Source organism: Nothoprocta perdicaria, unplaced genomic scaffold (genome assembly GCF_003342845.1).
Source record: "Nothoprocta perdicaria isolate Ctin4 unplaced genomic scaffold, notPer1 scaffold_86, whole genome shotgun sequence".
NCBI classification, from domain to species: Eukaryota; Metazoa; Chordata; class Aves; order Tinamiformes; family Tinamidae; genus Nothoprocta; species Nothoprocta perdicaria.
In genome coordinates, this window is record NW_020456154.1 from 2,518,881 (window position 1) to 2,533,596 (window position 14,716).

Sequence of the window (14,716 nt, forward strand, 5' to 3'; positions counted from 1 at the left end):
ATGTTTCTATATGTCCTGCCTCCCCCCMGCCCCTCCGCCACACGCACGGCGCCTGCGCGATCACCACGCTCGGCGCTCCCCGCGGCTCCCCGCCTCCCCCGCGTTGGAGAGGCTCGGCGCTCGGCGCTCGGCTGGCCGCTCCTTGCCGCCGGCGTCGGCCTTGTCTCTCACTCCAAGATGGCGGCGGCGGGCGGCGGCGAGGCGGGAAGCGGCGCCGCGCACTGAGGCGGCGCCTCCGCCTCGGCACCGCCGGAGCCGCGGCCGCCGCTGGGCTGGCAGCTGCCGCCTAGCGCCGCGGGGCCGCGCTCGGCCCGCCCCGGGGGCAGAGGCGCGGGCTGCAGCGAGGCCGGAGCCCGCTCGGTGAGAAGGCGCGCGGGCGGCGGGGGGGAAAGGGGAGGGCGGTCGGGGCCGGTTCAAACGGCGGCGGCGGGAACGGTCGTGGGGGGGGGGCGCGCGCGGCGGGCGTTATGGCGCATGCGCAGTTGGGCTCCGCGCGGGGGTCCCGGCGCTGAAAGGCCCCGCGWGGCCTGGGCGCCGTGGAGGGCGCGGGGAGACGGGGTGAAGCGTGGGAGCGCCCTTGGGTTCTGCCCCTGATCCCGCTGCTCCAAACCCCCTGTTAATGACCCGCAGGCTCCGAGAGCCCTGTCCCCCCGAGCCCATCTCATTTCCGTAGCCTAAGAACCCGCAGCGCCACAAACCAGTCAGAATTTGTAAAAGAAAAAGAAATGCTTCATATTTGTAGCRTTAGCAGTTCAAGTTGCAAGTCCTTTTGTCCAGTGATTTTATTTACCAATCTCTATACCTGCCAGATAATTTGGCTAATTTTTAAAATGACAGCAAAAGATGTGTCATCCCATCACAAGTGAGCATCTTCTATTTTTGCTAAGCGGAATCCAGATGAAGCCTTAGTGGTCTTCACCACAAGGCTTTATTATCATGTGTGTTCCCACTGAAGTCTATGTGACAGCAGAGAGCTGGAAATCTTGAAATGTTTGCAGCATCTGGTCCAAGACTGTAAATCCATAAAATGTCAAGAGGCTTTTTTTTTTTTTTTTTTTTTTTTTAAAAAAAGCACAGTGCTGTTATGTGCAAACATAAAATCTCCTAACAAATTGCCATGTTTACTAGCAACAACTTAGAGTGGTCAGAACACTCTTTTTAAAAATTACTGTGGTTGATGGCTTCCCAAACTATTAGAGAACTGAAGAATTGTATCCATGAGCTTTTTAAAAATATCTCCTGTGTACCTGTAAGCATGAACCATTTGGAGCTTTGTCCTCTTACCTCAGAAACCGCAACGTGACAAATACTCTCTMTGTATTTTAGCATCAGCTAGTTATTTATAAAATCTGTGTATGTGCAGGGCTACAAATAAGACATATTATATAAGACAAGTTCCCTGTGCTCAACGTGTTCAAATGTACCGAGTGTGCAGAGATTGCCACTTCAGCTAGCAGCAGACCTAGTTGCGTGGTCTGTGTGATTGAGCGCTTGTGGATGTGCGTGCACATACATACACATGTGCACTTTAAGTGTAAATTGGAATATTAGAAAGTCACTCTTCCCAAGTTAAGCTGGTCACTGACTGAAGAGCTCTTGAGAGGACTAGAGTGCAACAATTCCGTTACAGCACTGTCCTCATGTATACCAGCAGCTGTAGAATAGAATGAGTGAATTAGAAGAGTCTTGGAACTCGGTGAACTGACAGGGACTAAGGGTGCAGCAAAAGACCCAGGGAAAAAAAATAAATAAATAAATAAAGGAGGAATACTCTGCTTCCCCTCCCAGGCTGACACTCAGAATGGCTGCAGTGGTAGTATCTGGTAGTGCCACCAGAAAGGTGAACATCTTCACTCCAAAATGTTCAATTATTTAGTTAAAAACATCTGAAGTAATTCRTTGATTCTGATGATTCCTGCCTGGGTTCATCCTTTCTACCACTTCATCTGAGATTCAAGGGTTTGGAATTTCTCTTTAAAGTTGCCACTGTTTGCCATAGTGCTTCCTAACAAAAAGGATCTTGACATAAGTACCCTTTCAATTTTTAGTTTCATTTAAAACTCAAACTTAGCTATTTTCTTACATTCTTTATGCTTTCTAAAGTAAATTCATTCAGTGATGTGGAGATTTTACAAAGAAGAGGTTGTGCTGTTGCATCTTTTTAAAAATAAGCTTCCTGTAGTGTTTAGTTAAACTTTTTTTTTTTTTTTTTTTGGGGGGTCAAACCTGAAATATGATTGTGAACAGACCAGAAGGTAGATTCCTTTCCTTTCCCACTGTCTTCCAGAGAATCTTCATTTCGTTTCATAGGAAGCTTCCCATATTCCATTATGATCTTTTTTTCTGGGAGGGTTATTTTCATTCTCTGTTTCTCAGACTTTTTGCCGTAGACGGGAACAGGGGAAGGAGCCCAGACGTGGCAACACATTCTCAGGCTCCTGCAGGACCACCATGGCTTATGATGACTCCAGGAAGAAAGAAGGTATGACTGCTTCGTAATTTCAGAGAGAGTTGCCTAAAAATGGTACCCTCTGCAGTCCTTTCTAGGCCTCAGAGTCAAAGGAGTGGGAGAAAAAGCTAGTTTCTTGTGAGCGTTGAAGGTTATTACCTTAAATTTAATCTGGTCAAGTTTCAGTAGGATCCCAAGCCCTTGATTTCCAGAAGCAAAGTACTGGGATCGCAACTTGAGAGAAACAGGTGATATTTCTTAATGTGAAGACCTTGACTTGGTACCCTGCCACTGCAGCCTGTTTCTTTCTGTCAGCTCAATGGAACAGGAGACCAGGGCTAGAAATATAGTCATAGCAACATTTCTAGAGCAGTTGTGTAGGAAGAAATATGCAAGTATTATAAATGAAATGTTGGATGCTTCTCTTGTAGCATTAGAGCACTGAGCCCTGTTCCTGTGGTTAGGGAGTGTAGCACATTATTTTTTTTAGGCTCAAGGACTTGTTGGGTTTTATGCATCACTGCACCAACTTTTGCTGCTGTCATATTTTGTGCGTAGACATTGTTTCTATTGTTCCTTAATGGGATATTTCATTTCTTCTGTTTTCACCATCTCATATAAACCTTAGAGTTCCTAGGGAGTGGCCGAAGTGTTGATGGCGTGAGGTTGGCAGCTGGCAGGACACAGCGAGAGAGGAAACACTCTTATGAGGATCCACTGCAAGAGGAGAAGGAGATAGCAGCTCAGGTCAGGAAGCTCTCAAAGGAGAGGTTAAAAGTATAAGGATGTGTATAAAGTTACTGATGGGACTGGATGGGATGGGAGGGGAAGGTTTGTTGGCTTTGTCTGTGCAGAAGTTCCTTTAGAAGTTAGCAAGAGCAGCTAATTGAGCGGTGTCCTGTATTATTCAGTAGCATCTTTTTGGGGGGGAAAGGAATGGGCCAATCCCAGGTACAACTGGGTTTACTTTTTCTGGCCTCAGGAAATAAGGTTATGGGATCATATCCTTGCCTTGCTGCAGAACCTTGCAAATCATGAGATAGCATGAATGAGTTTACACACAAAAATAAGATTTTTAGAATTTACAGTAGTATAAATAGCCTGCGAAGGATGAATGAAATATTAACTGATGCACTGTTGTCTTCCTGATTCTGCAGACAGCCTGAAACGATAGCTCTTGAGAGGTATGAACTTGCCCTATTCATCTCCTTGGGGCCTTAACACTGAAATCATGTAGCGACCACTTAAGTTTCTTCAAAACTTTCCTCTTTGAGCTAAAATTTCTGCTGTCAGCTCAAAGGTGACTATCTTGTGATTGTTTTTTTTATATATATATTTTTAAATGTGAGAAAAAAAAAAGTTCTAGTTTAAATGAAAATCTTCTACCATGCAGATGAAATTCTGCAGAGGAGCTTCATTTTCAGACTTTAAATTGGTCAAGCAACAACTTATAATTGGGTGACATGAGATATGGAGGTTGATTTTCCAGTCCATCATTTTCCTTGTCACCTCCCTGTGCCTCCTTTCACTTATTTTCTCCAGCATATAGAATATAAACAACCCACCTTCATTTTCAAGGCTTGACAGCCTATGCATGCTTAGATAACTCTTAGCCATAGTAATATGTAGACTTTTGTCTTTGATCAACTCATCAGCTGATCTCCAAATGCTGGCCTCCATTGCCCATTTCTTAACACTTTTGAATGTGCTCTTCCACGTTTTTTTTTCCTGTATTTCTCCTTTCATTTTGGAAGAGCTCCCTGTAGAGATCTCTCTTCTTTCAGTATCCTTTTTATACTCCTGTTTTGCTACAATGTCTACAGAAAGCTTGATGCCAGTGAGGTGGCTAATGTGCTGAAACCAGTGCTGACTAATACTGTTCTTGTACTCTCTGGCTATCCATACGCTGCTTGTTGTCTCTTCCCTTATATCTACACTTCGGGCTCTTTGGGGACAAAGAATGTTTCCTCTGTTTGCATAGCACCTAGAATGAGGATCCTGGTCCATAACTAGGATTCCTCGTCACTGCAGTAGAACCAATAACTCTTATGAATTATTTTCTATGTCAGTAGTCCGTAAGAATCTCTTAAATTTTCTCTCTCGTTTGTTCAGCAACTTCTCTGCTCTTTTTGTAGGACAGCAAGCTTGTCTTTCTGAGGACAGAACCTCACAAGAAGAAGCGAAAGCACTCCTCCGATGAGTTCACCCACAGAGGTAAGATGGTGATGGGACAGGGGAAGGAGCTAACTGGTTGTGACTCTCATCATGACACTGGAGGAAGGGAGCTCATCAACCAATGTCATCGAGTTTTGTGGCCTTCCAAGGAGGAGAATACACCAACCTCTCTTAGGACAACTTACCAGAAGCCTCATCAGGATACTGCACCAGACAGAAAGAAATAAGGATTGATGTTTCAGCTTTTAGCTTAGGAAGTGCTTTGTTGGCAATATGCAGCTTCCATCCCTCGTTTCATAGAATCACAGAATATTCAAGGTTGGAAGGGACCTCTACAGATCATCTAATCCAACCTTCCCACTCAAGCAGGCACACCTAGAGCACGGGGCACAGAATGGCATCCAGGCGGGTTTTGAAGACCTCCAGAGGAGGAGACTCCACAACCTCCCTGGGCAGCCTGTTCCACCACTCTGTCACCCTCACAGTAAAGAAGTTCCTCCTCACCTGCAGATTGAACTTCTGTATTTCAGCTTATGGCCATTACCCCTTGTCCTGCCGCTGGTCACCAATGAAAATAGCTTGACCCCTTCTTCCCTGCATTCTCCCTTCCTGAACTTATACATGTTAATCATATCCCCTCTCAGCCTTCTCGTCTCCAGAGAAAATGGGCCCAGCTCACTCAGCCTCTCCTAGTACGGGAGATGTTCCATTCCCTTAATCATCTTAGTTGCTCTTCTCTGGACCCTCTCTAGAAGCTCCACGTCCCTCATTATCAAATTGTAGTCTTTGTGGCTTTTTGTATTTCTTTTTTTTTTTTCCCTGTTGTATTACAAGCTCTGATTTCACTTGCAGATGATATTTTGTTTCTCTGAATTTGTAGAAATATAATGTGTCAAAGCACAAGAGGCACACATGTGAYTCAGTTTAAATTCAATGATTATTCTTGTAGTTAATAACTAAACCAGAAAATGACCAGTCGGTTCATAGTGACTTAAAAGGTTTATTTGCCTAAAACAAAAACAAAGCCACATCTTTAGAATGATATTACCTGTTGAATTTCTATCAAATATTTTTTTTCAGAATGAAAAAGCCCGTGTTTGCAGTTCATTGGTCTTTCCTTGACTGAAAGTAACAAGAAAACTTTTCACTTGAGATATAATATTTCATACTCAGAGGGTTTATTGTCATCAAAATACGCTATTTCATGATAGAAAAATGAGTCAGACAAAAGTCCAGGAACTTGCTTAGTCTGTCTTTCTTCCTTATATTTTTTGAATTGTATCCTCAAGAATGCTCTGAGGTGGTAATAAGTTTCATAAGTTTTGTCCTCAAACAAAGATACAGATCAGTTAGCTGTTATCATAACTACTGCAGGATGCTCCCTTCCCTTCCTAAGCTAGTATAATGCTTTCTTTAAGGGAATTATCTTAACACACATTTCTGTTCATCTGTTGCAGATCTTTCGCCCTTGGATCTACCATCAAAGAAGAAGAAAAAGGCAGTTTCCAGCCCACCCTCTGCTGATAAAAACATGGATCTACTCAAAGCTATCACCTCACCAATGGCCACCAGCTCGAAGTCTTCAAAGAAATCTTCTGAAAAATCATCGTCTCATTCTTCCTCTGGCCATTCCGAAGGCAGAAAGGAGCACCACAAGAAGAAGTTGAGTGGAAGCAGTGGGGAGCACTCAGTGGACGATGGCAGCTACCACAAATCTAAAAAAATGAAACCTCTCTATGTGAACACAGAGACACTTACTCTCCGGGAACCTGATGGCTTGAAGATGAAGCTCATCCTTTCACCGAAGGAGAAAGGAAGCAGTGCAGCAGACAAGGAGTCTTTCTCCTACTCTTCATCACCAGCAACTGTAAAGAAATCTTCGAAGAAATCAGCTCGAGATGAGCAAGGCTCATTGGTCCTGGGTAATGAGCTACAGAGCTTCCTGAAGTCAGCCAGGAAGAAGCATAAGCCACTTCCAGATCCTCATCCACCTTCTGAGGGGAGTAGTGCTGACACCTCCCTTTTTTCAGAGGGCCATGGGAGTGAATATGATGCTTCAGGACTGGAAGCACCACCAGAATCTGGTTCATCTTCTGGTGGTGAGTTAGAGGCTGGAGAGCTAGTGATAGATGACTCCTACCGGGAAATCAAGAAGAAGAAGAAGTCAAAAAAAAGTAAGAAGAAAAAAGATAAGGAGAAACACAGAGAGAGGAAGCACTCTAAATCTAGAAGGAGTTCTGGACACCCTGTGGCAGAAGCAACAGCATCACCACCACCTCCTACAAGTGCTCCCTATGTTCTTCCTCCACCTCCTCCTGTTTTTCATTCAGATGGACAGAGTGAGAAGAAGAGGAGAAAGGAAGACAAGGAAAAAGAAAAAGCAGAGAAATGGGAGAGAGAGAAGGAGAAAGAAAAGGAAAAGGAGAAGGAAAAAGAGAAAGAAAAGGAGAAGGAGAAAGAAAAGGAGAAGGAGAAGGAAAAAGAGAAAGAAAAGGAGAAGGAGAAGGAGAAAGAAAAGGAGAAGGAGAAGGAAAAAGAGAAAGAAAAGGAGAAGGAGAAGGAAAAAGAAAAGGAGAGGGAGAAGGAGAAGGAGAAAGAGAAAGAAAAGGAGAGGGAGAAGGAGAAAGAAAAGGAAAAGGAGAAGGAAAAAGAAAAGGAGAAAGAAAAGGAGAAGGAAAGAGAAAGAGAAAAAGACAAAGACAAAGTAAGGAAAAACAGGACTGAATATGAAATTGGGTAGTAATAAGTTAGGTGCTCAATGGTGCAGAACTCATCAAGGAGTTAATAACCATTATTTTAGAACCTATTTTTTCAAAGTAGATTGCAGAGACAATGTTTAGAGGGTTATGACAGCCTGATGGTAGAAATTATATAATTTAACCGCTGGATCTGAAAATCTTATTAGTGCATATGTGCGTAGAATTTGTTTAATTTCTTTCAGCAATAACAGTTGGCCTACTAAGGCCCACTTGAGACAAAGCTACCTTGTTTTTGTCTTCTATTTAAAAATATTTCTAACTTTCACTGTTGTGAAAATAATTCTGTTGTGTCAGGTGTAACTGAGTCATGTTATATTAAAACAGAAGGATAACTAATATCAGCAATAATGACTTTGCTGCAGCGTGTTTGGCAAAAATGTTTCAGCTGCTTTTTTAAAGTCATATATATATACTTTTATACATATATGATCTTTGTGGTCATATATCTACATATTCTTTGTGCTATAGGACAGTCTTTAGCTGACTGAGGTCCTTTGAGAAGATTATACTTAATGTGGTTGGTATAAATTTTATACCAGCTATATCATTTTCTAAGATAACTCACTGTAGCTATTGCCAGACAGGAGTTTGGACAAGGCTAGCAGTGATCTAGTCCATCATGATAATTTCTGTAAAAAGGAATAAGACTCTGCCCTGATGTATGAAGATACTTTCCCATTTGTTATCCAGCCTGCCACATCTCCAATTTTGTCCTTACAAAATCAGCTTGACAACTGCTTATGCCTCTGCTATTGCTATACTTCTGCTAGCTACTTTCTTGACACTGAAATGTTTTGTGGGCATGCAATAAGCCCTATATTAAGACTAGTTCTGACCGGTTCCTGTGCTTTCATAGCTGCTAAATTCAGCCAGACCATCTAAAACACTGCTTCTGTAGATTCCTGATCKAGGCACAGTATCTTTTGGTAAGCCTTCAATAAATGCCAGTTTATTATTAAATCAAGTAGATTTCATTGTAATTAAAAATATTTGTTTCCTTCCTTAGCCAAAGAAGAAGAATATGTCTGCATATCAAGTATTCTGTAAGGAATATCGTACAAATATTCTGTCTGATCACCCTGGAATAGGTGAGAGAATAATCTGTCCTTGTCTTCTGTTGATTATACATCTGTCTGATTATTTATCAGGACATACCTTAGCTGTGTCATACCAAAGTCCTAGTTTTGCATGTGAAGAATGCCAATATTCTTTGAACTAAAGACAGCAAAGAGGATTGATTTCATAATTTGATTTCATTGTGTTTCAAGCAAACTGTGAACTTGGATAAAAAAAAAAATTCCAAGTTTGCCTTTCATTTACTTGCAGACCTGTCTCTGCAGGTTCATTGTGTCACTTTTCCATATATATGTATACCTTATATCCCCTGTATCAGCTTTTCTCATTTAAGTCAGCAATGAGAGTCACACTGGAAATAACTTCCTGGGCACACAAAGAGTTCTTATGTAGAACAGGTTGCTTCATAAATGTGTATCCATGGGCCAGTTATTCCACTGTCAACATTCATCTAATTTTCATAAGTTCTCTCCTTGATTTTATTTTTTTATGCATTTTTTTTTCTGCCAGATTTTGGAGAGCTGAGCAAAAAACTGGCGGAAGTATGGAAGCAGCTACCTGATAAGGATAAACTGGTAAGTGTGTGAAAGATATTCTTGTAAAATGATTTATCTTAACTAGATACTTAGGTGAGAGCATGCTGGCAGCATTGCCACCACACCTTGCAAAATACTTCCTTTCTCCCTACAGTACTGAAAAATGGATAACCTTGCCTATGTGGTTGTAAAAATATCTTTTACCCTAATGGCATTGCTCAAGCAGTCAGCTACATAAAATCATTCTACCTCCAGGTTCTGGCATCAGATAACTATTTGATGTTATGAATCTCTCTTTTCATACTGTAATAACCGCAGATCTGGAAACAGAAAGCTCAGTACCTACAGCACAAACAGAATAAAGCAGAGGCCACCACYGTGAAGAGGAAGTTATCATCTTCAGACGGTGCACCAAAAGTAAAAGGTAATTGCTGTGCCTGGTTTGTTCAAGTCCTTTTTTTTGTTTGTTTGTTTGGTTTTTTTTGTTTGTTTGTTTTTGTTTTTGCTAAGGGAGATATTGTTGCCTGTGAAATAAAGAACAGAGGGCCTTTCTTGCTTTTGCTTCCAAGTTCCCAGTACTACCTGCTTTCGTACAAGTCTTAGCATTTTTTTAACTTAACGCTTTATTCAAAAAAAAAGAATGATTTCAGCCAGTTTCAAAACCAAACACACAAACAAGCAAGAAAACCCCACAGACTTCATGTCTATTTCTAATTAGAAGAACAGGGAGTTTTAGCACTTCAGGAGCTGAAACATAAAATAAGAAGAGGCAGGAGTGGAGTGGGACTAACATGATGCAAGAGAAAAAAAATGGTAGTGCTTATTTTGACATTCCTGTTTACCAAATCTCTCCAACCTATGAAACTGCATTCAGCTAGGGTAGATGCTTTGCATGTGTAGAAGGGAAGTTTTGACTCCAAAGGCCCCAGGACCAGGCCCACAGAACGATTTAAGCATCTGGTGCTTTTGAGATTTGACCTTTACCAAGTAAATTGATTTTTAAGTAAAAGAATGAGAAAGCGATGCGGAATTTTAATTGGTGTGTTTGCAGCTTCTCCAACAGGTGCGCTTTCTCCTCATAAGAAATCCCCCACTAGCACCGTGGTGGTGCCTGCTTCGCCAGCCAAAGTGCCTGAGACGGATCCAATCGATGTCGCTGCGCACTTGCAGTTGCTGGGTGAATCTCTGAGCCTCATTGGTCACAGGCTGCAGGAAACAGAGGTGAGCTTGGAACCCATAATGTAGAAGTTTAGATGATATTTTTGTATTTGGAAGAGAAAGATGGAATGTCCAGTTTCTTTGATGTATTTCTGTTTATTTCCAGTGAAATAGAAAGCCCTGTTTGTCCGTATGCAGTAGATAACAAAGATGGGTCCCTGGCTAGCAGCTGTGGGCCCTTAAAGGCAATTCTTAGTGAACAAACTCTTCAGCCTTTTCTTACTGTATATTTACCTGAATGTAGTATCCCTTTTCTGCCTTTGCCAGTCTGATACCCTTTCTGTTATCTTCTCAAGTCTTCTGAGAAAATTACCAGAGAAAGCCATTATCAAGATGTATTTTTCACATGTGCTGCTGCTTTCTAGCAGTATCCTGTTGCCAATGCTTTGGGCAGGAGCTACTAATGTTTCACCTTACCTGGTAACATAGAAGCTACAGTTAAATGATAGTGGTTACATGCTTAGAGATGTGCACGTGCACACACACACAGAAACATACCCACTTTCAAAAATTGGCCCGGCCTATAAGGACAACAAATATTTAGCTCTGACTTTGTCTGCTGATATTCACTTCTTTCATTTATGCTTCTTGCCTATTGAACTCTTTTTTTTTTTTTTTTTTTTTTTTTTTTTTTTTTTGAAAGAGCAATCTCTGTATGTGAAATGCTTAGTGAAGTTTTGTTACTGTGTAAATAATAAACAATGTGACCACAGGCATGAACCTGTATTAATTCCACAAGAACACAGTTGTAAAAGGATTATGATTTCCAGTGTTTGTCCCTATCTAGTTTTTTGTTTACTTCCAGGGAATGGTGGCTGTTTCAGGAAGTTTATCAGTACTTCTAGATTCAATCATCTGTGCTTTGGGCCCTTTAGCCTGTCTGACAACACAGCTGCCTGAGTTGAATGCCTGCCCTAGGCAAGTTTTGGTGAGTTCCTTGTGGTTATTTCTGTTTAAGACCTGTTAATTTTAGTGGAGATCACCTGGAATTTTCTGGTAAATCACTTCTTATTATGTGCTTATAATTTCAGTGCTAGAAAGATAAGAAAATGTTCATGCTAATTCAGCTTTTAGAGGGATATTTCATAAAAATTTTTAAGATGCTACCGCTGTACTGTATTGTACAACATTTTTATCCAGTAAAGACACAAAATTTAAAGCTTAYAGGGAAACTGATGTAACATTTGTTGTGTTTTTTAAGCATCACAAAAACTAACTTGCTATCTTAATTAAGATTCTTAATGCAATTGAGTTTTAATATGGCTCTAACCATCTCTAAGGAAAGGAAAATAATCTCCCTTTTAAGGAACTAGATAACACCTACAAGTTCTTCCTCCCTTTTTCTATTAAGACCTGATTTAGCAATGGCTTGTGGCATCAGCGCTGCATGATGTGGACACAGAGTAACATGGCAACAGCACAAAAAGGAGCAGGAGTCAATACCACTAACAGGAGCCATGTTAAGTAAAGCAGAGAACGGGGGCAGAGAAGAGGCAAAGCAAGAAGAAAAAAATATTCAGTTTATTTTTTGCAGACTGTATAAGTTAGAGATTACAAAAAAAGAATGGACAGAGAGAATAATAAAATAGGACATGAATTGTCATGTTTTATGGGACAGCCCAAACATTGATTCATGCTGAAAAGGGATTACTAACAGCAGAAACGTTGACAGCTTAAACCGTGTGCTCCCTCAAAGTGACTATCTATACAAAAGCTGAGTCAGCAGGGCGTTTCCATCCTAAGCCATGGAAAACATCCCGTCATTTTTTTTCCTTCTTGCTTGCCAAAGGTATTCAAAGCAATGATACCCCTTTTCCACATGACTAATGGTGCATATCTTGAAAACATGACCACTGCCTTATTATAAGGAGCACTAGAACTTTTGGTGAACTTCTGAGAACTAATACTGGATTGAAAAAATATATATTTCTGCCATCAGAAATGTAAAGATAGCAGGGTTTAAAACATGGATAAAGTTTTCAGTGCTAGTGCTGTATGCAATTCATCTTTCCAGTCAGTAGGTGGCATTGCTTAATTTTGGGATCATGTTTGGTGCAGATCCAACTTCTCTGGATAAAGGCAGATATTGRGGCTTCTTTCAGCTGTCTAGTCACAGTTTTGAGGTTGCTGATATACTGCATTTGAAGAACATGAAAATAATACTACTGAGTCTTGTTTTCTGGTATGCATGGGGAGAGCTCTTCAGAATTTTAACATTTGCAGAGAAAACTGGAGAGCACTGATACTCAGACATCTGACACCCCATTAGGAGATTTGTTTGAGGCTTTCTCCCTGAACTTTTACACTGCAGAATTTCCTAAATGATTGTATATGTAGAATCTTTTYTTCAGTTTATATGCTACTACTCTGTTCATTTAGCTCAAGTTGTTCATTATAAGTCTTTCCAGTGGTTACTGTGATTAGGCTAATGTGACTTGCTCAAAAACCAAAGATAATGAAGTTCATAAGGAGGAGGTCCCTTGAGGGAAGTTGTAAGCAATTTCTGATTCGTAGATGCATCCAAATACTGAGGCTACCTTTGTGTTCAATCTACTCATATTTCCAAGACTGTGCAAATTAACCTAGCAGTGGTGATAATGAGCTTTGCTTAGCCTCCTCCTATGATAACTTTTAAGACAGTGAAGGTGTTAGTAGTAGCTTCCTCATCTGTATCATTTCTCAAGGATTTTAAGTCATTATCTGATGCTAAAACAACATTGAATTTCTTTTCCCAGTCAAACACACTAGACAACATCGCCTACATCATGCCTGGACTTTGACAGGAAGAGATCCTGGGATGTGCTCAGCCTCTGCATAAGGGACTCGTGTGCATATGCACCACACCGGCACTCTCTCTGTGTAGGGTTTTAACATTTTATATCTGTATAGTATATACATAGGATTGACTTCTATTAATTTTATGAAAAGTTGTGAAGTTAAGCTGAGAGTGCCCCTTTCTATTGGTGGATGAAATGTACACCAATCTGAAAGTATTTAATGAAGAAATGAGAAAGTTTTTGAGAAACTAGTCTTAAATTCATATGTTGATGGGGGAAGCAGCCAGAGGATTGACTTCTCGATATGCTAAAAAAAAAAATGGTTACTGTAAAAGTGGTTAGTGGAACCAGAAGGATGTGGAATCTCCATCCTTGATGATATTCTGAAATTGTCTGAGTAGCCTGCTCTAGTTCGACTTTCTTTAAGCAGAGGTGGACAAGGTGACCTCCTGATACATCTTGAATTGGAAGGTTAATTATTCTGTGGACAGTTAGAGATGCCAGTTTATTTTGGACCAAGGAGTAAAAATGAACTGTCCTCATAAGCCCTGTTTCTGTTTTCAGTTTAAAGTCTACCACTTTAGGGTAGGCTTTTCCCCTTGAGGGAAAGGCTAGATAGCTGAAAAGAGATACAGACATCTTTATGATAAGAAATAGATGTCTTTACCTCTCAATCACAACTTCCAAGCTTCCCTCTTCAGTGACTGATGATCGAAAGTTGTTGGCATCAGCTGGTTGGTCTGGTAGTTTGCAATGGGTTTAAAGTTGAAAATGGCAACAAATTTGTGCTTTTCATGTGGACTTGCATCAAATTGCCATTAGTGTGAGATATCAACAGCTTGCACTGACTTGTGAGGATGAACATCCTGCTGATTTTTCCAGGGCATGGGCAGCCCACTTTAATGCAGAGGAGAGCATGGCAGCAGATGGGAGAAACCTGAATTGCCTCTGCTCATCTTGCACATGTTTTGTGAACAGAGGACTTGAGTTTCTGAGATCGCTGATCCCACCTCTTTCACCAGCAGTATTGAAAGAGCCACGGTGCCACTGTGAGGCAGTACTAATGACCAGTTTGAAGCAGCAATGAGTGATCGATTCCCCTTCCTTCCAGCCACATACATGGTATTTTGGTTTTCTGCTGCTCTAGGAAAGGAGATGCAGGAAAGTACTGGATTCTCATATAGGCCTCTGTGTGTCTGTATGTATGTGTATGTGGTGTTCATATCGTGTATTTTTTATCAATATCTGTAACAGATTTAATTTATCCTGTATATTTCTCTGTGTGTGTGTGTGTGTGTCTGTGTGTGTGTGTGTGTGTGTGTGTGTATATATGTATAATTTAAAAGAAAAATCCCTCCCTCCACCAACAGTGTATGGACTATATGAATTGGCTGTGCCACAGCCACTTCCTGCAGACATCAGCTAAACATGCAGCAGCAGCTATCAGCTCTGGATGGGAAAACAACAGCAATATTTTAAATGTTTCTAAGAAATGGACTATCTTGTGAAGCTGGATAGAAGTTGAAGTACAAGGCTTTTTAATTTAACCCCAGCATCTCCAGTCCTTACACCATAAAAGTTTTAAAATGATAGAAGAGTACTTTGGGGCTACTTCCAGTTTGAAGTGTAGTTTCTCTTTTTTCAGGGCAGTTGCAAGAGAGCCATTCCTCATTATGACTTAGTCCCAAATTATATTTAAATTAAATCCTCAGGTGCACAGGAGAGTTT

General features: G+C 41.1%; 1 protein-coding gene across 1 annotated transcript; it reads left to right on the top strand.

Annotated features, from left to right (window-relative positions):
- Positions 1-312: 312 nt before the first annotated feature.
- HMGXB4 (HMG-box containing 4) lies at positions 313-14,277 on the top strand. Its single transcript, XM_026052260.1, has 11 exons — positions 313-360; positions 2,377-2,482; positions 3,078-3,196; positions 4,585-4,663; positions 6,082-7,020; positions 8,388-8,471; positions 8,968-9,032; positions 9,312-9,417; positions 10,045-10,214; positions 11,017-11,139; positions 12,947-14,277. Exons 2-11 carry the CDS (start codon positions 2,452-2,454, stop codon positions 12,989-12,991), a joined length of 1,761 nt encoding a protein of 586 aa, XP_025908045.1. The 5' UTR covers positions 313-360; positions 2,377-2,451; the 3' UTR covers positions 12,992-14,277.
- Positions 14,278-14,716: the final 439 nt, after the last annotated feature.